The following is a 25964-nucleotide window of genomic DNA, read 5'->3' on the forward strand; positions in this document are numbered from 1 at the left end:
CAGCGGTCCACCTTTATACGCACTGCGGCATATCTGAAGGAAAATTCAGAACCTCTAAACCTCTTATGAGAAATCTCAGAAGGAAGATTATACAGTTGTGCAAGTACATAAAGCATCTAACTCCTGGTGAAGTAAGTTTTTCAGGGTCTACATAGATCTTCATACTTTGCCTTATACACGATCAGTAAACTCTCAGGAAAAAAAAAATATTTCAGAAATATATATTTTTCACATAAGCATTCAACAAATGTTTCAATTTTTATTTTAGTAGTTATAGAATTCTGTAGTTTCCAGTGGTTTAGAAATAAACTTGCAGATAAGTTCCAGTGAGTTCCAGTTCTTCCCCAGTGAGTTCCAGTATGGGTGGCATTGTGGAGTGCTGAAGAGGCTGTTACTGCATATATCCCAAGTGACAAGGATTTCTGTTTGTGCATGACAGGAATGATACACGCCTCTGAGGCCAAATTCTAGTACCCTTGCTGAAACTCTCTCATGAATCTGATTCTCTCCATTAGTTTGAACTCTGTTTGCATGTTAGGTAGAAGCAAGGGAATTGCGTTTCTCCAGGATGAAAGGCCATTAGTAAAATTAAGACATTGCTTATACTTAACATTTCATAGGTAAATATTTTGTTATTTTTATTAGTTGTAGCACCATTTTGGTTAAAGAAGAGTGCTTCCCCTTTAAGGTTCCACAAGCAGCATCTTTTTTTGTCTATTTAGATAAACTCAGGTATATGTGCTTGTGACAAGAGAGCACTGGAACCTGAAGAGCTGCAGGTGTTTTCTGGTGGTCACAGGGCTGGCTTTAAATCAATAACATTCATTTTTAGAGTCCTAAATGGCTTTGGACCTATCAGTATCTTGGAGACACTTCTTTTTGTGGTGCTGCAGATTTATTAACAGAGGTGCTCATTTCCTTTTGCTTTGAACAACAGGCAGTTTTTCTGCTAAAATATTCATAAGTCCACCAGGTTTAGGAATCAGTACATTCTTGCTTGCTTTTTGGTTGGCAATACGTATGGTCATTTTGACCTTAAAGGTATACTATATTAGAAGTTCACAAGTTTCATGGTGAGAGAAAAGTGTACCTGTGATAGATACGTGGTATGAAGGCATCACATAACCTTCTCATATTTTGTTTCTTTCTTTCAGGAGAGGTGCCCAGTGTGTTGTTTTTGAGAATATTACTTATTACTAATATTATTTAGGTCCAAGATGCTTGAGCTTTAGGAAGATGCCCATTCAACATGTATCTAGAGAGAAACAATTACTAAAAAGTACTGGGTTCAACTCCATTTTAACAGCGTTATACTGTTGTAACTTTCCTCTTGACACAGGAACACAGGAACTGCTGCCCCCAGCAGCCTGTCACTTGGCAATAAGCAGCACCAGAACTTCAGAGGATTGTGTAAACTAAGCCTATGGGGCACCAAAGCAATGTGATATACATTTTGCATTGCTGCACAAGGTCTTGGGGAAAATCTTGTAGGGAAAAAAAAAAGTTCAATCTGAACTTTTGTTCCTCAGGAAGCTAAAGAAGCTCTTCAGGAAGCTGAAGGATGAAAGAACTGAGCCAAAGGAAATGGACACCAACCAATCAAAGGACCCTCAGCAATGGGATCTTGACTACATCTTGGAACCTTTCACTGGGCTGACTCCAGAATACATGGAAATGAGTAAGTTTTCTGAATTCCCTTTCCCTTTCTGCAATAGCCATAGTTTTACATAGCACCAATCGCTGTATATCATATGACTGCATGTCAAAACTTGGCATGATAAAGGGGGAAAAAAAAAAAAACCACTTGTAGCTTTGCAGAAATTACATACAAGACAGCAGGGCTATGAGACTACCACATTACCAGCATAGCAACAATGATGAGTCCTAGTATCTGTTAATACTTACACTGTGAGAGTCCAGTGTTCCCAGCTGAGAACAGTGCATAGAAACCACACAGCCACAGAATCACAAAATAGCTAAGGTTGGAAGGGACCTCTGGAGATCATCTAGTCCAACCCCCTGCTCAAAACAGGATGAGCTAGAGCAGGTTGCTCAGGGACTTGTCTGGTTGTCCAGTTGGGTTTTGAATATTTCCAGGGATGGAGACTCTACAACATCTCTGTGCAACCTGTTCCAATATTTGATCACCCCTACTGTAAAAAAGTTTTTTCTTATGTTTAAATTGCATTTCCTCTATTTCAATTTGTGCCCATTGCCTCTTGTCCTTTCACTGGGCACCCTTGAGAAGAGTCTAGCTCTGTCTTCTTTAATCCACCCAAGAGGTATTTGAACACATTGATAAGATCCCCCTGAGCCTTCTCTTCCTGTGGTAAAACAATCCCAGCTCTCTCAGCTTCTCCTTGTATGTCAAGTCCTCCAATCGCTTAATCAGCTTAGTGGCTCTTCACTGGATTCACTGCAGTATGTGTATGTCTTTCTTGTACTGGGGAGCACAGAACTGCAAAGAGCACTTCATGTGTGGCCACAGTAGTGCTGAGTAGAGTAGGAGGATCCCCTCTCTTGACCTGCTGGCATCGCTCTTCCTAATGTGCCCTGGAAGGCTATTGGCCTTCTTTGTAGCTATGGCAGATTTCTGGTTCGTGTTCAACATGCTATCCACCAGGATGCCTAGGCCCTTTTTTGCAAAGCTGCTTCCCAGCTAGTCGGTTCCTAGCATCTACTGGTGCTTGGGGTTATTCTGCCCCAGGTGCAAGACTTTGTGTTTTCCTTTGCTGAACTTTGTGAGATTCCTCTTGTACCATTTCTCCAGCTTCTTGAGGTTCTTCTCAATGGCAGCACAAACATCTGGTGTAAATCCTCACAAAACTGAAATTGCTCATTAATGTTTCAAATGTAGTAAAAATATGTAGATTCCAAAATAGAAATGTGTATTTTCTCGTAGAAGTAAATTACCCTTTACAACAGAAGACTGTAGGAATATCTTTTTAGATTACTTAGTTCATGACTGAATGTTACATGATGTTGAATCACGTACACAAGCATTCTCAGCTATGCTTAAATTAAAATCCACACACATATACAACAGGAGAGAACCCTCAGCCTGTAAGAGTTTCTCAGTCAGCTGAAAGAGACAGTGGAATGGAGAATTGTTATTCCCATTTTACTTATGGAAAGCTGCAGCATGCAGGTATTGAGTTGGCCACACTTCCAAGGAAATCTAGGGCACACTTGGGAACTATTTCTCAGTCTCCCACCTTTAATACCAATTCTTTAACCAGCACATTCTCTAGTTTCTTAAACAGCATGTGAATACTTCCTCTCCATGCATCACCCTGCTGGAGTGACTGACGTCACTAGTGGTATGCACTGCCAGACATTTGGTCGTCTTTCAAACCCATGTAAAGTAGAAGCAACTCTATTAAAGTCAATAGTATTCTAATTTTGTAAAGCTGGTACCTGCCCTGTGTATATCATCTATGTTACCTATGTGCCTGCTGTTTTTCACAATTACCTAAATTGCTGCTAAACTATGGCAGAGATCAGTACTTTTTCAAGATTGCTCCACAGTTTGCTTTTCCACATTAGAGGAGATAAGTATGTTGGTGGAAACACAGATGGAACTGGGAGCAATTCTTTCTTGTAGTGACAAGATGCCACCAATTATATATTTGCTAACCACACTGTCAGGGAGACAGCAGTTCCTGATTTCCATAAGGTGGGACCAAGGAGCTGGATCTGCTGCTTCACAGAAATACCTCTCTCAAGATGCAATGTCTATCAGAGTGGAACTGAATGCACTTTTTATTATCTGCAAGTGTGGATTGCTGACATCTTAGTGACTTGATCCATCATTTGCATATCATTAAAAGACTCTCTGATTTAGGATCTGAGGTCAATGTGTCCACTGTAAGTCATTTGAGACATAGCATTAGAGTGTTTTCTGCTATCTGGAAGTCAAGAGTCAAGAAAGAAACTGTAAAGCACTGAGTTTGTTCAAATAAAATATCATTAATAAATTATTTTCATTTTAACATTTGGCACTGTGCCATTGTCCTCAGTAGTCATAATTTAGAAGTCTGGTCCCTTCGGTATCTTGATTCTATTTCACGCAAGAGAAAATGTAACTTTTTTATTATGAAATGATGTTTGAAATTTGGAGTACAGTATCTGGCATGTATAAATGGATAGAGAGCAAACCCAACAACTAGGCATTTTTGGTATGATTCTGCGTTGTAAGGAATCCTCTGTCACCTCCTCTCAGCTTTCACTGAGATCATTTGATCACATTCATCTCCCTGCATCCACTAGCACTCATCCACTGCTCCCACAGGAGTAGGTCAAACACTGGGATAAAGGAGTACACTACAGATTAATTAGCCGAGGACAAATATCAAGCATCTGACAGAGAATTCCAAACTGAAATACATACATGCCTTCTTTTTCATTCTAAAGGGTGTTTGTTACTTTGAGGAGTATCTATGACTCAACAGAACCCAAGAGGACAGAGGTGCAAATAATTGCCAAATAACTCAGTGTTGCAGCCCTGAGACACAATCCAAGTTCAGCTGTCCTCAGGGAAATAAACCTGAGAGGAAGCAGCACACAGGGATGCTAGGGAGTAAGAGCAAGTAAGAGGCCAGGCTCTTCACACCAGATGCAAACCAAAATTGCAGTGTACCCCTCAGCCCTGTAACTGCCTCATGAGTAGACCCAGGAGAGGCAGGGGAGGAGAAAGGGGGAATGGTATGGGTGGGGGAAGAGGAAGAAGAGAAATAATGTAGGTAAACCCAAGCTCTAGGGCATAAAAGTATTCAGGTGAGAACCACAGCTTGTCAAAGGGCATGTTATCTAAAACCAGACATCTGTTAAATACTGTATGTAACAACTCCTGTTTTAACAAGCCACTATTCTCAAAACATCTGAAAGAGAATGCATTTTGTGACAAAAAAGTCAATACCATGTATGGTTTATCTATAAATATGTACAAATAGCTATATTGACTTATAGATATAATATATATTTGTAAATGTATATATGGGATTTTATATAGTGGTGGATTTATGTAAATATTTAAATATGTAAGTGTAGATGAGGTACTTTATATAATGGCAGATTTGGGGTTCTCTTTTATGGATATGTTTGTGGATCTGAACCTTGCCCTCTATAGCGCCATTAAGTTGGTAAAAAGCAGCCCTCACCTGCCATCATCTCCCTCTCAATTGTTTCAACTCACCTTAGGATCTGGCTGTGTGCTGCAGCCTCTACTACCTAATCCCCTTCTGCATATGATGATACTTCATTGAAAAATTCTCCTTTAGGATTGATTTTTTCCATGCATTACTTCAGTCCAAGATTGTTTTTCCTCCTGGAAATTTTAAGCAAACTTCTTTGCAATTTTTGAGTTAAACAATGGTGAAAAAATATAGACATTTCCCCTTGTAAACATTTTCATATGTTTTTATGCTCAGGCATAACTTGAAATGTCTGCACTTCAACATCCAAAATTTCCTTGTTAGCTAGTTCTCTCTGAGGACAAGGACCTTTAGTTATTGGTAATAAACAAACAGAATAAATACAACTGTTTATAAATATTTAATTTCTTTCCCTTGCACATCTGTGGTAGTTGATCTTATTCATTCTGGGGGCTAAAGCACGCGATCAGTTGCAGCATTCATGGCTAATTACAGTAAAAGCCACTGGCAGGGTAAGGAGGAGACAGACTTCTTTCCAGTTATAATGAGTGTGTTATAAACTAGAATCTCCCACTTTCCAAATATTATATACTGGTGTTTTCTCCTAATTGTAGTTGGACCTAATGCAAAGCATCCAGGTGTGGGAGGAAGCTCTTTCCACTCTCTGTTACCTGTGGCAAACTCCCATAGCATCTGTGATGATGCCGTCACCCTGATTCAAGACTCCTGTGTAGGAGATCACCCTTGATTCATTGGTGAGGATACCACTTAGACACAAAGGTCTGACTTGTTGGAATAACTCGTAGTATCAGGGTCTAAGCTACTGATGTTATAAATCACTGGACACTAAGCCTGTATTTTAGATTAGTCCCTTGTGCCTAGATGATAAACAATGCCGAGTGCCTCATCCTGCAGTCATTCAGGGATAATTAGATAGATGCCCTGCAAATGAATGGATGAATTACTAATCTAAACATTTGTTTACAACAGAAGAATTAGTTTCTCAAGTGAAGAGAATAGTTCACTGAGCTTTGTAGTGTGCCACAGCGAGCTATGCCCTGCCTATAGGATTCAAGACAAATGCACAGCATGTGAAACCCAAGCTGCCCCTCCCCAGCCTGCTTGTTGCCCCGGGTCCATATCACTGCACTCAGCTGTCAGATTCACTGCAGAGTGACTCAGACCACCCACACTGAGAGGAAGCACTTTGTGCAGCTCAGTACTGAACCTGTCAGCTGGGATTCTTGTGAAGGGCATCAAGCTGGAATGGTGAGGCAAGAGGCAGTTACACAGCTTATTTACCTGTTTTTCTAAATTTGATTTGAAAGGGGGAGGGAAGGGAAACAATGCAACAAGTGCAGAGGGAGCATTTTTTTTTTCCTGAATTGCTTAAAAAGGTAGAATGACTGGGATGTAAGAAGAGATATATTAAGGAGAAGAGAGAAATCTGACTGCTGTTTCAGAACTTAGTTCTTAATTTTCACACTGATTTACTCAGGCAAGATCCCACTGGTATCAGTGGCTATTGGCTCAACCAGGAATGAAGCAGCTGAATAAAAAACTGTAGACTGGGTTTACTGTAGCCTTTGGGTTCCCCCATCCAGATGATGATAGGGTTTCATGCAGAGACAGGCATGGAGAGATTATGTACCCATGTGTGAATATTCTCTACATTCAGGTTTGTTCTGCCAGGATGCTCCTACTTTTATGAGTGGATGACATCTTTAAGACTACACAGAAAGCCTCTGACCAAGCTGAGACTCTCAACTCCAGGTCTGCCATTTGCTAGGCTGTACCCTAGTCACAGGCTGTCCTTGCCTTTTTTACCCATATAGAGTTTCTTCTACTAATTTCTATCAAAAGGGTTGGCATGTGCCTTTTCTGAAGGAAACCTGGAGTCTGGCCCATTCCTCATGTAGCAAATCATATATTCTCTTTGCATTCCCTTCTGAAGCAGATTAGCCCTGGTGAAGCACCACTTGTCTGAGCGATAGTGTTCGGAGTGATGTCAGGATACGTTTTGCAGTATGATATGCCACAGATATAGGAGTTTTTGGTGATAACTATCCCACTTCGATTTTGGAATGGCCATTTTAAAGCTCCTGGGATTTCCTTTTATTCTGATTTATTATACCAGGAAGCCTGAAGCCTTGTAAATGAGAGGCTGTAGGAAGCTTTATCAACATTTGGACTAGATGTCACAGGAAGGGGAAATGATACTCTCTGCTGGCCTGTTGGCCTCACATCCCTCCTGCCCACTCACAAACCCATGAATTTGCTGAGAGCTCTCTCTGCCCTGGGAAGACATACCTAGAGAAGTACTTGCCGTTTTGCCTTTTTAAATGGGAAAGATGATATATTGAGGCTTTGAGCTAACAACGTGTGACACTAGGATGTTTCCTGGCCCTAAATAAGCACTCAAGGATTTTCTCAACCAAGGCTTTAAAAAGATAATGAAATAAGTAGCTAGGACAGAGCTGGGAAATTTGAGGCAAAATTTTATTAGATAAAATCTCCTATTCATAAACTGTCATGCAAGATTTCTTGAATAATTGTGCTACAGTAGTTCTGAATGATTGACGGAGAGTTGGCAGCTGCAGCATGGAAGCAAGACACTGGAGCAAATTCAGGGCAGCCAGTGGTAGGAATGATGGTTTCATGGATTCTGACTCTTGCACAAAGTTGTATTTCAACCATTATTAGTTGTGAAACCTCTAACTAGGAGCAGCTCCAGCAAAATCAAGTACATGACTTTGATGTAACATAGAGCAAGCATTTAGTTCATGACTTTGATGTAACATAGAGCAAGCATCAAGACCAAGGCATTTAGTTTTAAGGCAAAAGCCATGTATAAATAAAAAAAAAAAAAAAAAAGAAAACATAAGAGGGTAAAACTCAAGTCGGCCAGACTTCCATTGACTTCAGTGGCATTTTACAGATACCAGTAGTGTGGGAGGGGGAGGCCAACACTTCACCATGGCAAATAAACTCTAAGTTTTCCTTCAGGGAAAGCTTTTGTGGGTCACTTCTTCAGTGAGCTGAACTGAATCTGATTTCAGTCAGCAGACTGTGCCAAACTTCTTTCTTGAACAGGCCTTGTCAGTCAATAGCATGTCCGCACATAGTTTTGATTTGCAGCAGTGACATTTCTCTTTGTTTTGGTATTTATTAACTGATATATATTTGTATTTCTTAGCAGACACTCTTAAGCAGAGACACTCTTAATGTTTCTGAGTGATCAGAAAATGTTGCTCAAGGAATCCTGAAATATAAATTGTCATTGTTAACATGTGTCAAATTTGTCATTTGTACTTTCTGTTTCTAAAACTGTGCAATGACTTTTGACCCAGCCCAATATACCAGACCACACCCATTCCCGTAGTAGGTAGCATGTATAGCAATTTCCTCATCCAGCTGGTAGCAAGTTTGCAACATGTGTAACTAGTCTGCAGTGATAGGAGTCAGCAAGAAATAGATGTTTAAAGTAGCAATAAACATTGCTAATGAAACAAACTTCATGAAATCGGCTCCAAAACCAGCTAAATGATGCATGTGAATGTGTGAAATTTACACCACTACTGTTTTCTTGAGAAGAAACTGACATCAGCAATGACTTTCAGGTTCTTATTTCATTCGGTCTTCCCTTCTCCAGTCTAGCTCCTCTAAGAGTCCAAAATTCATGTCACAATTAATTGAAAACATTTTTTTTCTCAAAGAGAAATAATAATAAAGAGTTTCATCATCCAACTTCTGTTAAAAATCAATGGCAAAAGTCCCTTTTGAATTTTAAGAAGAAAATGATCAGATCCAACGTCTGTAGCTACAGACTACCGTAAGGATTAATCTTAGAGGTCTGGGAGAACTTCCCTAAAGCAGGAAAAGCCATCAAAAAGGCAATGTGTGAGGAAGCAAAAGAAAAAGGGAATCATTGAAGAGAAACCTGCATTTTTCTATAATCTCTATAATGAGGACAGATTTGAAAATACCAACTCAGCTTGTTCTGTGTAGGCTTGTTGCATACATTTATTACCAAAGAGTAGTAAGTTATACCTTTTCCCTTGTTTCTCAGCCAGGTTTGGCTGTATATTGAAAAGTTTCTTCTCAGAGGACTTGGAAAGTTGCTTAGCAAGGGAGTGACTCTTTCATTGTTTACTTCCAGTAACACATGATCCTATGACAGATATTATTGATACAGAAGTAAGAAAAAAAGCAATGGAATCATAAACAATTACCTTCTCTTAGGTTAGATTTTGATGTAAAAGATACTAGGGTTACTCACACTAGTCAATGTGTAAATCTGGTAGAACCTGAGTGGTATTCACTGTGGAAGGTTTTATGCTGTGGACTGATTCTGTATCACTTACACAAGAATACTAGCCAGCACTCTCCAGATCCGTAATTTAAAAGCCTGGATCTGTGCTCTTAATTGTAATTTGGAGGCCTGAGTTAGAGGGACAGCATGTGCTTGTTCTTTCTTTGTTGGGGTTGGGTTCTGCTCAGGCCCTGTGCACAGAGGAACTGCTTCTGTGAAAAGTTGACTTCTGAGAAGTGCTGTGGCCTGAGAGACTTCTCTTGATGCTGTTTGTCTCTTATAGTTTTTGTGTCAGGACCCAGCCAGCCTAAACCAGGATGAGATGTTGCAGGTGTGGCATCAGGTGTTGAAAACCTCATGGGCTGGCTCTGAGGCCTTTGCCTCTTTCCTGCGTAAGTCAGACAGTAAAGATGACTTGTTCTGGGCTCCAATCATATATGGTTTGGGTCTTTTCGCTCGTCAGAAATAGAGTTTGTGTCACTGACAGCACATCTAGTCTCCTGCTTTGATGCCCCAGGAGAAGGCATTATTTCCCATGTCCTTGACTTCCCCTTATACACAACCTTCAATCATTTTGTTCACTAGCTTGTGCCATGAGGCTGGGTGATGTTCATCTCTGTTGTCTCCAGGCTGGCCTACCAGGCAAGTAGGAAAGCTATGAAAGAAGCTGGATGTTCAGAGGTCCACCTCCTGGCACAGGTCTCTTTAGCCTTTTGCCTCAAAGCACAGGAGAATAATCACCCAAGTCAGGTAGGCCTCCTATGTGGGATCAGAGAGTTGTACGTGAACACTAGAAGAGTTTTATATGGAGACCTTGCGGCTAAGCATGAATGTAAAAAGCATATTCCAGGGTTGCCATCAAGTCCTCCAGCCAAAAATAGGATGTCTCAGCATCAGCTGTCCTTGATGGAACAGTCTTTGTGAGTGCTCTGAAAGTATCATTACTGTTTCCACTGTGACTAGACAGGCATCCACAGAACGCCAAAATCCTGTGACTAGATTGCTTCTGGGACATGAACTGTACTGCAGAGATTCTTCTCTTTTTAGTCCATGCAGCTTTGCTGACATAGATGGTTCTACAAACACTGACTGAACTAAACAAGCACCTTTAAATTGCTGAGTTTGTTCACAGACTGCTTGTTTTGAATGATTGTTTGCTAGTTTACTACACAAGACCGTCTAAATTATGGTGTGCTTGGTTTTGGGTTTTTTTGCCTGCGTTTTGCATCATTCACGCTTTCATAAAAAAGAGGCTAGAAGACTGAAGAGATTTCAAGATGGCCACACAAACATTTCTGGCGTAGAGTTTTCTATGAAGACATATTTACACAATTGTTCAGAAGTCCTTTGCGTATCTTGAACATTCTTTCATGAACTTGAAAAAAAATTAAACTGCATTTTGCCAGGCAATGAATAAAAGGAACGGCAAACAACATCAAAGCAAATGCATGTGTGGTTTATACTTAAAGCATTGCAAATATATCTTTTTTTTTTTTTTTTTTTAACAAAATCCTCCCAGCTCTATTCCTGCTAAATTAACTTAAAACCAAATAAGGCATATTTTTGCACTATGTATTTTTCCAAGCATTTCACAGTTTTTTGGGACATTACTCTAACATCTGTTTTTATTTCCTTGTTAATTCCTTTTCCTGACTCTGAATGTAAAATATTCAGGAAAGTATGATTTCAAGGATAGGATGTGTGTATGCTTTGAGAAAGCTCCATCTTAGTGTATGTTAGGATATACTCTTTATCTCAAAGCAAAACAATGAGAAAGAAAATCAAAAGGCCTTACATATAATATAGAGCTAATGCTTTAGTGTGCAAATATATTGCCACTGAGAAGAGAAAAGCAGGAATATCAGTCAGCAGACTTGCAATCTGCACATAAAAAAAGATCCATGCAAGAGAAGATCCTGGAGAAAGCTGTTTTATCAGTTGGTTGTAAGCTGTGACAACCGTGCCTAAGGAAATGATTTTAAAGTAAACAGTTGTGCTATGTAAACCCCTGATTTTCACAAAAAGTGCAACAGATTCCTCCCATAGTGGAGAGAGAACTTATACAGGGATTTGCCAAAAAAGAAGCCACAATAAATAGGGCCTCATACACACCAAACCTTTTTCTATATTACTATTTATTTAATTCTGAAGTGTAAGTCAAAGTTAGATTTATTAGTTTAATCTTATTGGGATTACTGCCTTTGCATTTGGGCAGCATGCTTTTTGGTCTCTTTCCTCTTCTTCTACTCCTCATTAGTTTTCTGGGGTAATAAACATCTCTCACTTCCCTGAAGTATTACTTTAAAAAAATGTAGCATTTTTACAAGGAAATGATCCAGTCTCATGAGTAACATTCACCACTGATGCCTCCTGCTTTCCATGGAAGACACAGCCTTTTAGGCAATTTGTTAATTCCTCAGCACCTTGGAGAAAAAAAAAAAAAAAAAGTCAGCCCTTTTCAGACTCTAATTGTACCCAAATGAGATTTACCCAGATGACATAGATTCTGAAGTGCCACTGAAAGAACTGGGAATTAAGGATACTCTGTCCACCCAAAAACTGAAGAAACTTGCTTGGAGAGACCTGGTTTTCTACTACATTATTCCAAGCATCTCTAGAGCACTGCGAGTTGTCAGAAGAACACAGTTGTGTCAGCATTGTGGTTTTGCAGGGTGATATTGGTTCCTTAGCTGCTTAGAAGATAATTTGTTTGCATGAAGACAGGTCATTCTATGCCCTAGAGAAGAGGCATAATTCACTCAGAAACCAATGTGGTCTTTTTGTTTATATCATTATACCATGGGTGCTGAGCTGAACTCTGCAGTGCTAGTAGTCTAGTACTGGGAACAAGGTGATACAAAATGTGCTGTCCACTTCAAAGTGAGAGGGCTTTCTTTGGTTGGTTGGTTGGTTGGTTGGTTGGTTTTTTTTCCCCTGTGGGAGAAACCAGGCTTATTAGTCATGCATCTGTTCAAGCAAGCATGGAGAACTCAGGAGGCCTGTGCTTCATTGCAGTACCACTTGTTCTTTAGGACCAGTGGACTAGTGCTTTCTTTCTGCCAAACTACCCAAATTGCAAATCCAGCAAAAAAAAAGTGACAATAGCATTCTCCTTTGCTGGGACTTGAAGAGGAAGATTTCTAACTTTGGAGGATATCAGTGACATAAGGAGGGATGAAAATGCTATACAACACCACAGGCTCATGCATCCACAAAGATACTTATTCTGTTCCTGCTCTTGACAGATTTCCACTGAGTTTTCCAAAGGAAGCTTGGAAGAAACAGTGACACCTTGTAGATTTTCTCCTCTTGCTTGCTTGTGTATCATTTTTCTTTCAGGCAAAAGGACAGGGAAGAACAGCATGGTCTTAATCAGTTAATTATGTATAAATGCAGAAGAACACACCCCAAACCCTTTGTCCTTTATTAAATTTATTATTTACTTTGGCTTGTGCTTGTGCTAGAGACTAGAAGCATTATTAGAAACATTCATAAAGCATTCACAAACCTTTCTTTCATAGCCTTGCTTAGAGATATTACTGGGACCAAATTGTGAAGCAGAGTTTTATGGGTTTTGTAACCCACAAAGCTCATCAATGATTTGCTGTCAGCTGCATTTACCAGCTCCCTTCAGAAGATATCAAAAAACATTACATATTTCTCTTCCAGTTATCCAGTTTGGCTTTGTCACTCTCTTTGTTGCCTCCTTCCCCCTGGCACCCCTCTTTGCTCTTCTGAACAACATTATAGAAGTCCGGCTTGATGCAAAAAAGTTTGTTACTGAACTGAGGAGGCCAGACACAGTAAGAGCAAAAGACATAGGTAAGTAATGAAAAAACATTACAGTGAAGATAACCAAAAATTCAATAAGAAGAAAAATGATAGTAAATTCATTAATAAATTCTGTTTTTCACTTACAGGAATTTGGTATAACATTTTGAGTGGTATTGGAAAGCTTTCAGTTATCATTAATGTAAGTATTTGGTTACACCAGTTTCTAACCATGATCTTGGAAGCTTATACACTTATGGTTAAATCCCTAAACATAATTTCTCCCAAAGAGTGAGTATTTCTGTAAGAGTAGCTTTTTTTTCCTTTTTTTTTTTTTTTGAGTTGGGTTACACACTCCCCAAGCTACAAAATCCTAATGGAAAAATACATTCTTTCATAAAGCAAGAATGATTGCATGAACATAATGTGTGTCTGGTATACAGATATATTATATTTATTGTTCTACATGTATTCCTTAAGTAAAATTTTCCTGTACACGCTTTAAGATAAAAGTCTCATGCCCTAGGAGTTTAATCATAATACTATCTAGTGGGGTTTTGACCCACAGATCATAGAATCATAGAATCATTTAGATTGGAAAAGACCTCTAAGATCATAGAGTCCAACCGTAAAATATCAAACGTATCAAAGCACTATAGAAAGGCAGATGATTGTCGATACTGAAGGGGAAACATGTGCAGAGGTGTTATGCAATTTATCTAGTACAATAGCTTCCAGCACAACAGCACTCTGTAGTAGTATGTAAGCTCTCATTACAACTGGGAGAACTATAATGCCTCCAGAGAAGCAGTGTTGTTTGACTTGGGTGGAGCACTGCTCAATTATGGCTCAGCAGTTTCCAGGATTTAAGGTATGAAATCTGTGCAGCCCTGCACATACCTATAATTCTGCTGTCTGTCATAGATTTCAGATTTCCAGCAGCGATCTGTGCTGGATGAGCAAAACTCTGCAGCCTCTCAGTTTTATCTGAATACACTTTGCAGATTTATAATGCTGGGTTATTTTCTGTGTCAAGCAAACTCTGAACATTTTTATTTCCTGGGGATTCCATTAAAATATCAGTTAGCTACGTTTTGTTGACAGAAATGTAAATATGTGCATACCCAATTTTAAAAAATCCTGAATGCCCAGTTCTACTTCTCCATCTGTATAACACTGATGCAGAAGAACTATTTAGCAAACCGTAGTTTTAAATGAATCTAATGAATTCTTATTGACATGATCTAGATACTTCTGTGTCTGATTCACTTCACAATTATATCTGTTTTATACCAGCATGAGATCCACCAGTGTCAGATGTGTAAATCCTGATGCAGAGGGGAAAATGGAGGATGACTACCTTACACTCAACTGGTTTATCTCAGATAACACTCTGTAACTATGCCAAATTATACTCCAAATTACACCAGCTACCTATTATATCTTGTTGTAGTTTTTTAAAACCAGTGATAAATCTCCTAATGGCTCCATGGATGGAAAGAGTTGGAGAAATGTACAGTACATTAATTGCTTTTGCTACTCTATGCTCTAAGAAATATTCCACTTCCCTAACTACAACCTTCCCCTAGCAACAGAGTAGGTTACTGTGCATTTATATAGGTATATGTTCCGTACCAGGTCTGGCCATTTAACTCTCGCTTCATCACCACTCTAAACTTACTTGAATGTGAAAATTATCACCTGAATTAACTTAACCTGAAACATGTTAGACATAGATTCATGATGCTGTTGTTTGGTTGGTTTTGTTTTGTCTCTCAGGCTTTTGTAATTGCTGTCACATCTGATTTCATTCCACGCCTTATGTATCAATATGCATACAGTCAAAATGGAACCATGCATGGCTTCATCAATCACACACTCTCATACTTCAATGTCAGTCATCTCAAGGCTGGAACACAGCCAGAAAACTCCCCGTTTGCACAGGATGTTTTATTCTGCAGGTAAAATACTTCTAATGACAGTTTGCATAGTCAAAGTAATTTCTTTGGGTCTTTTGTCAGGCAAAATTTTTCCAAGTGCGAACTGATAATATTTGTGCCTTTAAAAAGGTGTTTTTTAAGAGTACAGCTTTTAGAGTATTCTCACTATGTTAGAAGGTTCTTAGAAGGGTTTTTTCCAGTGCATTAAAAGGCAAAATAAACAATTTAGGCAGACTTACTCAAATAAAAAAAAAATTCTTTCTTTGTTGAAAAACACAACTTTCATTAAAAACTGTGAGTTTTTTTAAATGGATCCTCACTACTTAGAACCAGGCTTTCTTTTCCTTTATTAAGCTCAGTGTTTACTTGATGAGATCTGAGTTTTCAATACATTCTGCCCATTTTTAAAACCTGCACTCTTCCCCATCTATATGTCTTATATTTCAGATCCATCTTTTCAGACTGGGGAAACAAGGCTCAACTTCCTTTAAAATATGTCCAGAATGTCTAGTCCACTGCTCTGTAGTGCAGATACCTATGAAGTAGTCCCAGTTTACTTGAGAAATCACTAACATGGTTCCAGGGCTCTCAAAGTAACCTTGCTTTTTTATAAAAATATGCAGAAATTCAAAGAGCTGTTTTAAGGCAGTACAACCCAAGGCTGTTCAAAACTGAGCTACTCGGGTCAGTTATATTCAACAGCCTGCCTCAACTTCCTCTTGGACTGCCTTGAAATCACACTGTGCTTAGCCTCTGCAACGGCAAGAAATCATCACAAAACTTGTTTTTCCATTTTCTTTGGAAGGAGTGCCTTCATCTATATGTTTTTTACTACACACAGGTCTGTCTTGTTTTGATGCGTAATATATTTGCGTAAGTTCGCTGTCTTTTTCTGATGTGTCGCAAGGTTTTTGAATCTAGTACTCCTGACAGTTGCCTTCTGAACCTGTCCTGGTTCTAAAACTAGTTTGACCTCTGTCTTTCCCAGTCTCCTTTCTCAAACTCATAGAATCACAGAATCATGGAATCACAGAATACAAGGTTGGAAGGGACCTCAAGGATCATCTGGTCCAACCTTTCTAGCACAATCTAGATGAGATGGCCCAGCACCATGTCCAGCTGAGTCTTAAACATGTTCAGCATAGCAGAGCCAACCACTTCCCTGGGGAGATTATTCCAATGATTGACTGTTCTCATTGTGAAAATTTACCTCTCGTGTCCAATCAGAATCTCCCTGGGAGTAACTTGTACCCGTTACCCTTTGTCCTCACCATGTGACTCCTTGTAAAAAGGGATTCTCCATCTTCTTTGTAGCTCCCCTTTAAGTACCGGTACATGGTGATGAGATCACCTCTAAGCCTCCTTTTCTCAAGGCTGAACAAACACAGCTCTCTCAGCCTACTCTCATCTGACAGGCTTCCCAGACCCTTGATCATCTTGGTGGCCCTTCTCTGGACCACCTCCAGCCTGTCCACATCTTTTTTGTATAACGGGAATGAGAACTGTACACCGTGTTCCAGGTGTGGCCTGACAAGCGCCAAGTAGAGAGGGATAATGACTTCTTTATCTCTGCTGGTGATGCCCTTTTGGATGCAACCCAGCATCCTATTGGCCTTCTTGGCTGCAGCAGCATGCTGTTAGCTCATATTGAGCTTCCTGTCCACCAGGACCCCCAGGTCCCTTTCCACAGAGCTGCTCTCTAGCCAGGTGGATCCCAGCCTGAGCTGCACTCCTGGATTATGTTTTCCCAGGTGCAAGACCTTACACTTGTCCTTGTTAAACTTCATAAGGTTCATGTTAGCCCACTCTTCCAGCCTATCCAGATCTTCCTGCAGGGTGGCTCTCCCTTCCAGAGTGTCTGCTTCCCCACTCAATTTGGTGTCATCTGCAAACTTCATCAGGCTACGCTTGATCCCGTTATCCAGATCACTTATGAAGATATTGAATAGCATTGGGCCCAATATCGATCCCTGGGGGACCCTACTTGTGACGGGTTGCCAGTTTGAAAAAGAGCTATTCACCACCACCTTTGGGTGCGGCCCACCAGCCAATTCCTCACCCACTGCACAGACCACTTGTCTAGGCCATAAGGCCTCAGTTTCTCCATGACAAACTCAGGTCTTTGCTCTCGTGCTTTTGTTGTGTGGTTTTACTCTGAGATCAAATTTTGGGTAAGGTGTCAAAGATGGGATTCTTGAAATCTATCACCATATTCTCTCAGCATCAGTGTCAAAGCAAGGGAACAAAATCAGTTATCAAGCAGAGCAGAATGATGAGACAAATCTTATAGGTGACATTCCCATACCATCTAGCATCAGACTGGCCTTTTCTTGCAATACTGGTTTCTTGAGTACTTTTAGATACTGACAGAAAATACTGCTAGTATTGTAGATTTTGTAAATATCATGTAGTGTTTTTTGGTTAGAGCTTTAGAATTCTTTCTTCTTCCTCCCATTCAGTTGAATTCGTTGTCCTTGATAAATCTCTATTCAAAATACAGATAGATTTCTTCATTATTAGTTGCAATGATCCCTACATTACTGCATATCTGACATTCAGAGTTTCTTAAAGAAATTGTATTTACAGAGTAGATAGAGATAGCTAAGGCAGCTGGAAATTTTTTATAGGGTTACCCTTAAGTTATGACCATTAGTCTCTTATATACATCTGCAAGAGCAGCTCTCAGTGTGACATAGAAGGCTTGTAACTAAAGCTAGTTAGGATGCACATTTTTGTGCTACCAAAATCTTTGTCTTCACATTAAAGTTGGGGAGAGAAAATATTTCAAATAAATCAAACATTTTGATTTAAAAAAAACCCACAAAATTCAATTAATTTTAAATATTTCCTGATTTTACCCCTCTAAAACAAATTAATTTAGAAACAAGCAGCCACTTAAAAGCAAAGACAGAAATTAACTTTGTAATTATGCTTCTAACAGGTGCTGTATATTGCCCTTCAGAACAATTCACTTCTTTTCACTTCAGGTTCCTTAAGTAGCCAAAAACCTCCCCTTGCTTCTAAATGACTGCACATTTCTAAATGTAGACTACATACCTATCTCCCACGAAATCAGAGTTTTTTTTTTCCATTCTAATTTTGCTCAAATAGCTTGAGAAGGGATAGATGGAAGTTCTTCAATGAGGCCTACAAATAAATATTCATCTTAGAGAATATATTAAATATCGTAATGTAATCATTTTCAAGAAAGAAGTCTTAAAGTTAGCATTATTCAAAGTAGTTTGTGCATGTTTATCTCCTGCTCCTGTGCAAGCAAACTTTAATCATACTTAGGATCCCACTGATTTTAAGCAGAGTATTTATCTCACCCAACTATAACCCACAAAAATTATACATCTCAGTTCCTTCACCGGAAGCAGAGTAAATGCAGAGAGAAATCAGGCCCTTTAACTCAGGCACTGCTCTTGGGATTGCCTTTGGGATGTACCTACCTTCTTACCTTGACTACAACAGAGGCTAGATGAGTGCACAGATAAGACTCCTAACTTTTAAGCAGGTAAAGAGAGAGAATATAACTCAGCACAGCCATGTCCCAGTGTCAGGAACTTTGTTAAAGGAATCTCTGCTGCCTCTTGGGAGGCAGTCAGATGAGAGCTGAGGGCAGAGAGAAAGGAAAAAATAGCTCTTCAGTGCTTAAAGCTGCATCCTGTGCTCTACCTGCTACTTTGTTTGTGGCAGACAGGGTAAAGCACCTTAATTGTGGGGCCTGTCCTCTTCCTTTTCTCAAAATGTTGTTCCCTGTGAGCTCTGCTATTCCCCGTTTCAGTATGTTGCTAGGAGCTGTTTCTTAGTATAATGTTATGTGTGAGAGTACACAGCATCTCCATACTTCCTGATAGATTTGTAAGTGTGTGAAATGCTTTCCTGCTCTCAGTTCCTAGCACTTTTTAATTTGTACCCCAAAATTAGCCTGCGTTTTCCTTCAACAACCATCTCAATCCATATGGATCTTCTGCTTCGCTGTGACTTCGCTATTTTCACTTTGCTACTCTTTACCTGGTCTCAGTCACTGGCCTCTATTTATGGTCTATGACTGCCAGTGTATTTGTAAACATGTGCGTTAACAACGGTGATGAAATGCACTCCTCAGATGAGCATGGATTCAACAGAGCCAAAATGCAGGGAGAAGGGAACAATCCACACTAGGTATAAAAGTGGTCCCTGCCTGATAATATCAAGTCTGTGCCACTGAGAAAAAAAAAGAAAAAATTGATTGCAAACAAGAAGCATACACTAAATGTTTGACCATGTACTAGTCTGAATGAGAAACAACTACGAGAGCATTTCTGTTCCATTATGAGGAAACAATTAGGAAAAGATGTCAGCATCCACATTCACTGTTTCTCATTATCACCCGCCTCATTTGAATCTTATCAAAATCACAGCTTTGGACAGAACTATCACTGTGATAAAATATGGGGTATCTAGCTTGTGTCCCAAGAGACAAGCAACAAACACTGTCCCTTAAGCTGGAACTAAAATTTGCTTTTCTGTTTCTGGCAAATATGTTGGGAACAAGCTGACCTCTCTTATTCTTAGATTTCTCTGACCTCTGTAGATAAATGTGGTTACAATAAGCCTGCATTTTGCTCCTTACGGGCATTGCCAGAGATTAAGGTATCTTAAAAATAACCATAACAAGCCAGAAACAACTCTCCCACCAAACATCCAGATACATTCTTCAAATATTTTGAGCAGCATTTGCTGCAATGTTGTGAACTCTTTGACACTGCTTCCAAATAAACATTGCTGTAACGCCATTCTGATGCATAGCATTAGTTGTAATGATTTTTTTCAGAGCAAAAGGACATTTGGGTAGCTGAAGGCAAATTAAAGCAAACCTTGCTAAGTTATGTGACATTTTTATTTGGTTAGCCCTTTTAAACTTTATAATCTGGTATGATAATGGAGTACATGAAAGCATGCTGGTCACACTGAAAAGAAGAAAGCAGCAGATACGGAGTCATTAAAAGGACTTTTCCCTTAACACAAGTCTGCTCCAATATTCAGCAACTTTATAAAGTGCCTTTGAAAGAATTAATTTTCTTAATGCCCTGGGATTCCTCTCCTCTATTCCCAATGATCAGTGGTGGATTCTAATGTTTTTCCCTGAAAAGTTCTTGTGATTTGGTCATGTTTTCTTCAGTTTCTTGTCAAAGACCAGCTGGAAAAGGACATTAAACAGATCAGCTTATTTAGACTGATTCACAATTCCACCTACATACACATTTTGATTTTTTCTACCAGTCTTTCTTTTTCCCCACACAATATACTTTTTAAATATACTTGCATATTTCTCTTAGCTCTGCCTGCAGTTCAGTTTTGTCTAAGTCTTGCCTGGTCCTCTCCATCCATCCTTACTTCCCCAACATATCTTTACTCTCAGTGTGCATTTTTCTTTCTTCCCCTCAGAATTTTCTGTGCTGTATTCTTAAACCACATTGACTACTTCATATTCTTGTCCCTTTTCAGTGGAATTAGAGGTATTTACTATTTTTTAAAGACAATAGTCTTAGGACCACAAGTTGTTTGCTCTTCCTAGCATACCTGCTGAAACAAATTTTTAAGAATGAAGAATTGAAGAGGTGAGGGGAAAGATGGACTTTTTTTAAAAGAGACTACCTGTAGAATATAGTGGTTAGAAAAGGCCTGGGTTATTGCACCTTGAAATCCCATGTGCCATAGAATAATTAAAAAGGGAGGTGAGGAGGAGGCCCAGCTACCCTGTCTGTAGCTCTGACAGGATCTTCCTTCACCATAAATCATTTGCTAGTGTTCTGTTGAATGTAGATTCAGGCATCATAAGCAGTGTGATTTCCAGCTAAGCCAGGAGAAATTTCCATGGGGTCTGATGTCCTGGAGCACTTACATAGTTTGTGAAGCTCAGAGTACATTAAATAGAAAACCCACCACAGTTGGTGACCCTTGCAGGTGAACCTGGGCTCCGTTTCAAGACTGGGATTGATTTATAGTGCTAGGTAAAATCCACAACAAATTCAGTGGTTTTCCTTGGCTTTGATGTTCAGGCAGATTAAACTCAAGGGAACTGATTCTGGCCCTTGCTGCAGCCCTCGTACACAGATTTGAGAAACACATAGGAGTCCACATTGTACAGAAAGGTACTAGAGGGGGAGTCTCGCAGTGCAGGCACAGCACAGGACCAAACAGGAATCCCGTGTAAGACAGGACGGAGAGCTTGGCTGCTGTGTATGCACCGCTGAACAAAACAAATAATGCAGGGTCTAATACAGCCCAGGTAGTGCTTCCATAAATTAATACAGCCCCCAATTTAAAGTTGTTTTCTCCTCCTCTCCCTCCTCCCTCTCCCCATCATGGGTTGTACCTTGTGTCCTTTGTCTCCAGAAGGTGCAGCATAGAATTACATCCAGCATTTCAGACTGTATTTCTTGCAGGGGGGGAGGAGGGGGAGGCGGGGTGGGATGTAGGGGGTGTGTGGGTTGTAAATGTATAATTTAACATGCAAAACCATGTGGACAGAACCTGAAGGTAATTTTGTTAAGCGCACCTGCAAACTGAAGCTGACAGATTTTATATATGAACCTTCTCCATTATCCCCCAATGGAGGCTTTTCCACAGCCTAATGAATCTTACTGTCAGGAAGGGTTTTGTGGTATTCAAAACAGATTTTCCATTTCTTAATTTCATCCCATTACTCCTAGTCAAACACTGTGAACAGCACTAAATTATCCTTTTCGGTCCTAAGGGCACAATTTGTGCATGGTTATCATGTCCAATTGTGGCTGTTACTTACCGAAGTGGAGCAATACATGTGCTCTTCTTTAATCTTTTCTGGTGAGTCAGTCTCCTCAGCCCCTGGATTGTTTTGTTGAACTGCCTTCAATTTGCTGCTATCTTTTTTTTTTCCCCCTTTTTTTCCTCTGAAATTCCCACAGCTGAATGGCTGAATGCAGCATTCCAGGTGTGGCTTTACCTGGAAGGTAGAGAGGGCTAATACCCCCCAGCACCGTCGTGCCTTTTGTTTATACATCCGCAAGTCATACTGTCCTGCTGCCATATTTCAAACTTGTGCTAACTTGCTGGCCACTGGAAGATCCAGGCTATTTTCATTGCATTTTCTTTCAAACTCTATCCTTTCAAAGATCCTTCAATTGTTTTATTTTTAATTATTTTCCATTTCCCCAGATTATTCTCATTGTGTTTCCTGTCTGTATTTCTTATTGCTTTCTGTGTTTCCTGCTATTTGCAAAACTTTCCAATTTAGGAGCATCTGTGACTTTTATTAGCCTGTTGTTTACTTCCAAATGATTGATGATAGTACTAAAAGCATCAGTCTTTACACCAAACCACTAAGGCTCTGTTTTATCCTGTCTAAGGCTAGACAGTTAATTTAGGAAGTGCCCTTCCCATGGCTCCCCCTGTCGTTAATGCAAAGACAGGAACCACCAAAGTGTGAGTCAGATTTTATCTGGGCTGAATTATTCCCTAAATTAATCAAGGTTTAGGTGAGATGAATGTAGGCCTGTCTCCTTTAGTCTGAAAATGCCTTGGACTATCTCTGTGCTTTAATTTCAACATTTTATTCCCTGTATGCTGAGATCAATTTAACATTAACAAAAAAAAGGAGGCATTTGTGAATCCTGGAAAATCTGGAAATTTCCAACATTAGAACAATGTTCTGATTTTGGTTACAACTGTGAAAACCAGACTAAGCTTGCTAAATTCAGTGGAGATAGTCCAGCTCTAATTCTGGAGTTGTATTTCATAATAAGGGTTGAAGTAGGAACATCTGGAGGATTTGATTCTTTAGGTTTTGCGATTGGAAAATCATGTTTATCAAAGCAATTGGTGCAGGAGGAGTTGCTGGAACTGTGTGATAACTGAGCTGTCTCCACTGACAGGTTCAAAGACTACAGAGAACCACCTTGGTCCCAAAATCAGTATGAGTTTTCTAAACAGTACTGGGCGATCTTATCCGCTCGCTTGGCTTTTGTTATTCTATTTCAGGTAAGTCTGTTGAGTTGCTGCAATTTCATTCACAGAAATATCATAATAAGTGGATTGAAATCCATGTGTCAAAGAAGCCCATGTCCAATAGAGCTTTTCTGTTTGCAAATACCCAGCCTGCTGTGTTTGCACCCAGCCTGCTGAGGTGTCAGTGGGCTGCAGCACAGGTTCTCCCTTCGGAGTACTGTGGCACACCTCAGTGGAAATTTCCTCTCCCTTCATGAAAGGGAAGCCCCACAGCCCACATTAGCCCCTGGCACTAGCAGCGATCCCCAAAATAGTCCAGGCTCTTGAACGTTTCAGTTAAGTGGACTCTGTCAGCTTTTATACTCTCAGGAGCACCACTTGAAAAAAGCACATAAATGCTATGTAGGCTTGTGAAATGCTGTTCTTTACCCAAATCAAGAAATAAACAGAGGTAATAAATCCTCCAAGGTCTTTTGCTACTTTCTACAAGTAAATGGAGTAAATTGTCCCCAGCGTGGAGATTTCATTGGCAGAGGATTTGCTATCATGGCTTGCCTTCCGAATGGCCTTCTGCTCTCCTCCATGACCTGGGATCCCTCCACAGTCAAATTGGGCTCACCATATTGAAATCTGCCTGTCTTTTCTCCTCACCTGACAAATATTCCTAAGTGTGACTGTGAGTCCTGCTTGGCTTATATTGCCTTCTTCTGCTTCTTTGCTCTGTTTTCAGTAATTTTCCACCACTGGCTGCAAAACATTTAAAACCAACTGGTTATGCTGGGCTTCAAATAGCCTGCCTGTTGTTCTGCCAGAGTACATTCCCTGGTTAATTAGCTCCATTGTCTCAGATGGGGATGGAGGGTTCATGTTAGTAGCCTTGTCAGCAAACATTCTCACACATTTTGAGGTATTACACAACATAGCAGTTTTCAAAGCATTATCATGATAATGTAAGCCCCAAAGCATAATTTATCTATAAATTTCACAAAGAAGCAAAACTTTTTGCCCAGTATGCTTCCTGCCTCTGTGTTAGGAGCATCACTTGTAATGACCTTGACACTTGAGGTTCAGGGTTGTGGCTTGCATGCTGCAGTAGTGTAAAAAAATCCTGCTTGTCAGCAGAAAGAAGGATTTGAGGACAGAACGACCATGAAAGTTGTCTGCTGTCTGCTCAGACCATATTGGAAACACATGGGTATGATTGTGTTGGAGGATGCTTTCACTGATGTTGCCCTTACAGTAATGGATCCTGAACTCAGTCTCAATGAATTTGATGTTGAGAACTGAGCACCTTTGAACGCCTGTAAAGAATAATCCTGTTTTAGCTGCTTAGGCCATGAATCATTTGACGAAGTCCTTTCCCATTTCAAACCTAACTGAAGCATGTGTTTAATTCAGCCGCTCCACTGAGGGGGAGTTGTGCACAAAAGTGAGCTGTTTCTTGATCTAAGGCCTTACTCAACTGCTTAATACTACATGTCATCAGCAAAATGTGTTTGACACCTGCCTCATAGGTGTAAAACCTATGTCAAACCTCATAGCAAAGGTTTGGTTTTGCTCTAGTGCAAGTATTTTAGATTTTTCGTAATTGTTTCATGTCTGTTGTTGTGTTTGCAGAACTTGGTGATGTTCCTCAGTGTTCTGGTTGACTGGATGATTCCTGACATCCCCAAGGACATCAGTGAACAGATTAAAAAGGAGAAGAGCGTGCTTGTTGACTTCTTCCTGAAGGAAGAACATGAAAAACTGAAGCTCATTGAAAGCTTTATTGCACGTGACAAGCAGAAACACAAAAGTGGGACCAAAGGCGAAAGGATCCGGGCTGCCAGCTTCTGTCAGTTTAACCGAAGTCAGAAAGGCAGCTTTGCCTCCTTTAGCTCGCAGCACACAGAAGTGTGACTCCTTAAGGAAGGGTAACATACTATGCTTACCTCTGCAATACATGCTTACTGTGTGACATGATTCTGAACCTGGAGCAAGGGAGGGAGAGACAGTCAAGGAAGAGACAGAGAGCAAAAAGGAGGCTTCTTTTGCTTCCTTAGAAACTCCATATGCAAAGGTCTCCATTACATTTTATACATTATCTGGGCTGCAGCATTTTCAGACTTTATCAGTGTGAGATAAGGGCTATATTGTGGCTGTAGCTGGTCCTTGTGGTGATGCGTGTGAGTCGGGTAGGCATGCAGGAATTCTCACTCATGCAGTCTCAGTGGTAGGACTCCAACCGTCCCTCTTTCTGCAGATACCCTGTGAGGCACGGGGAGTAGAAGGGACACTCCTGCTGTCTATCTATCTTTTGGCAGATCTGACCAACCACAGCGAAGGGCACACAACGTATGGTTTCATGGCTTGTAGCTGCCAGCAGATAGCTTATAAACATGTGGAGTCTCAGGAGTCATTGTGCCTTCCTAACATACACTGCCACTTGGTGCTGTCTTTGTAGAGCATGCAGGGCTGTCGTTAAGGGCACAGAGCTGTGGGAGCAGAAGGAATGAAAATCACTGAGCACTTTCATCTACAGATATATTGTGTTTTGTTTAGCAGGAGCCTGAATGTATGTGCTAATGAGCAGAGAGGCCACAACATATGCATCAGAATGAAGTAAAGCTGCTAGAACTAGGGAAGCTCATTGTTATTCATTGTCCTGAACAAAAAAAAAAAAACCTGCATGTTTGATTCTCCTCTCACTTAGACTGGGAATTCAGCCAGTATCAAGAGGAATTGCGCCACTAAACCAACACCAGTGGGAAGCTGACAAAGGAAAATGGAATCAAGCCCTGTAAATCATGTGGCATCTTCATGTACATTGCACGT

General features: G+C 40.1%; 1 protein-coding gene across 1 annotated transcript in view; it reads left to right on the plus strand.

The window, feature by feature from the left end:
• The window catches only part of ANO2 (anoctamin 2), a 199839-nt gene extending 174790 nt beyond the window's left edge, over window positions 1-25049 (plus strand). Inside the window, exons 20-25 of the mRNA XM_087765406.1 lie at window positions 1530-1678; window positions 13135-13287; window positions 13386-13438; window positions 15016-15197; window positions 23078-23183; window positions 24768-25049. Coding sequence (XP_087621532.1) covers window positions 1530-1678; window positions 13135-13287; window positions 13386-13438; window positions 15016-15197; window positions 23078-23183; window positions 24768-25049 — 925 coding nt within the window. The remainder of the gene's footprint in view (window positions 1-1529; window positions 1679-13134; window positions 13288-13385; window positions 13439-15015; window positions 15198-23077; window positions 23184-24767) is intronic.
• The last annotated feature ends 915 nt before the right edge of the window (window positions 25050-25964 follow it).

This window comes from Nipponia nippon, unplaced genomic scaffold (genome assembly GCF_047370975.1).
Source record: "Nipponia nippon isolate SJK-2023a ecotype South Korea unplaced genomic scaffold, ASM4737097v1 scaffold_3, whole genome shotgun sequence".
NCBI lineage: Eukaryota > Metazoa > Chordata > Aves > Pelecaniformes > Threskiornithidae > Nipponia > Nipponia nippon.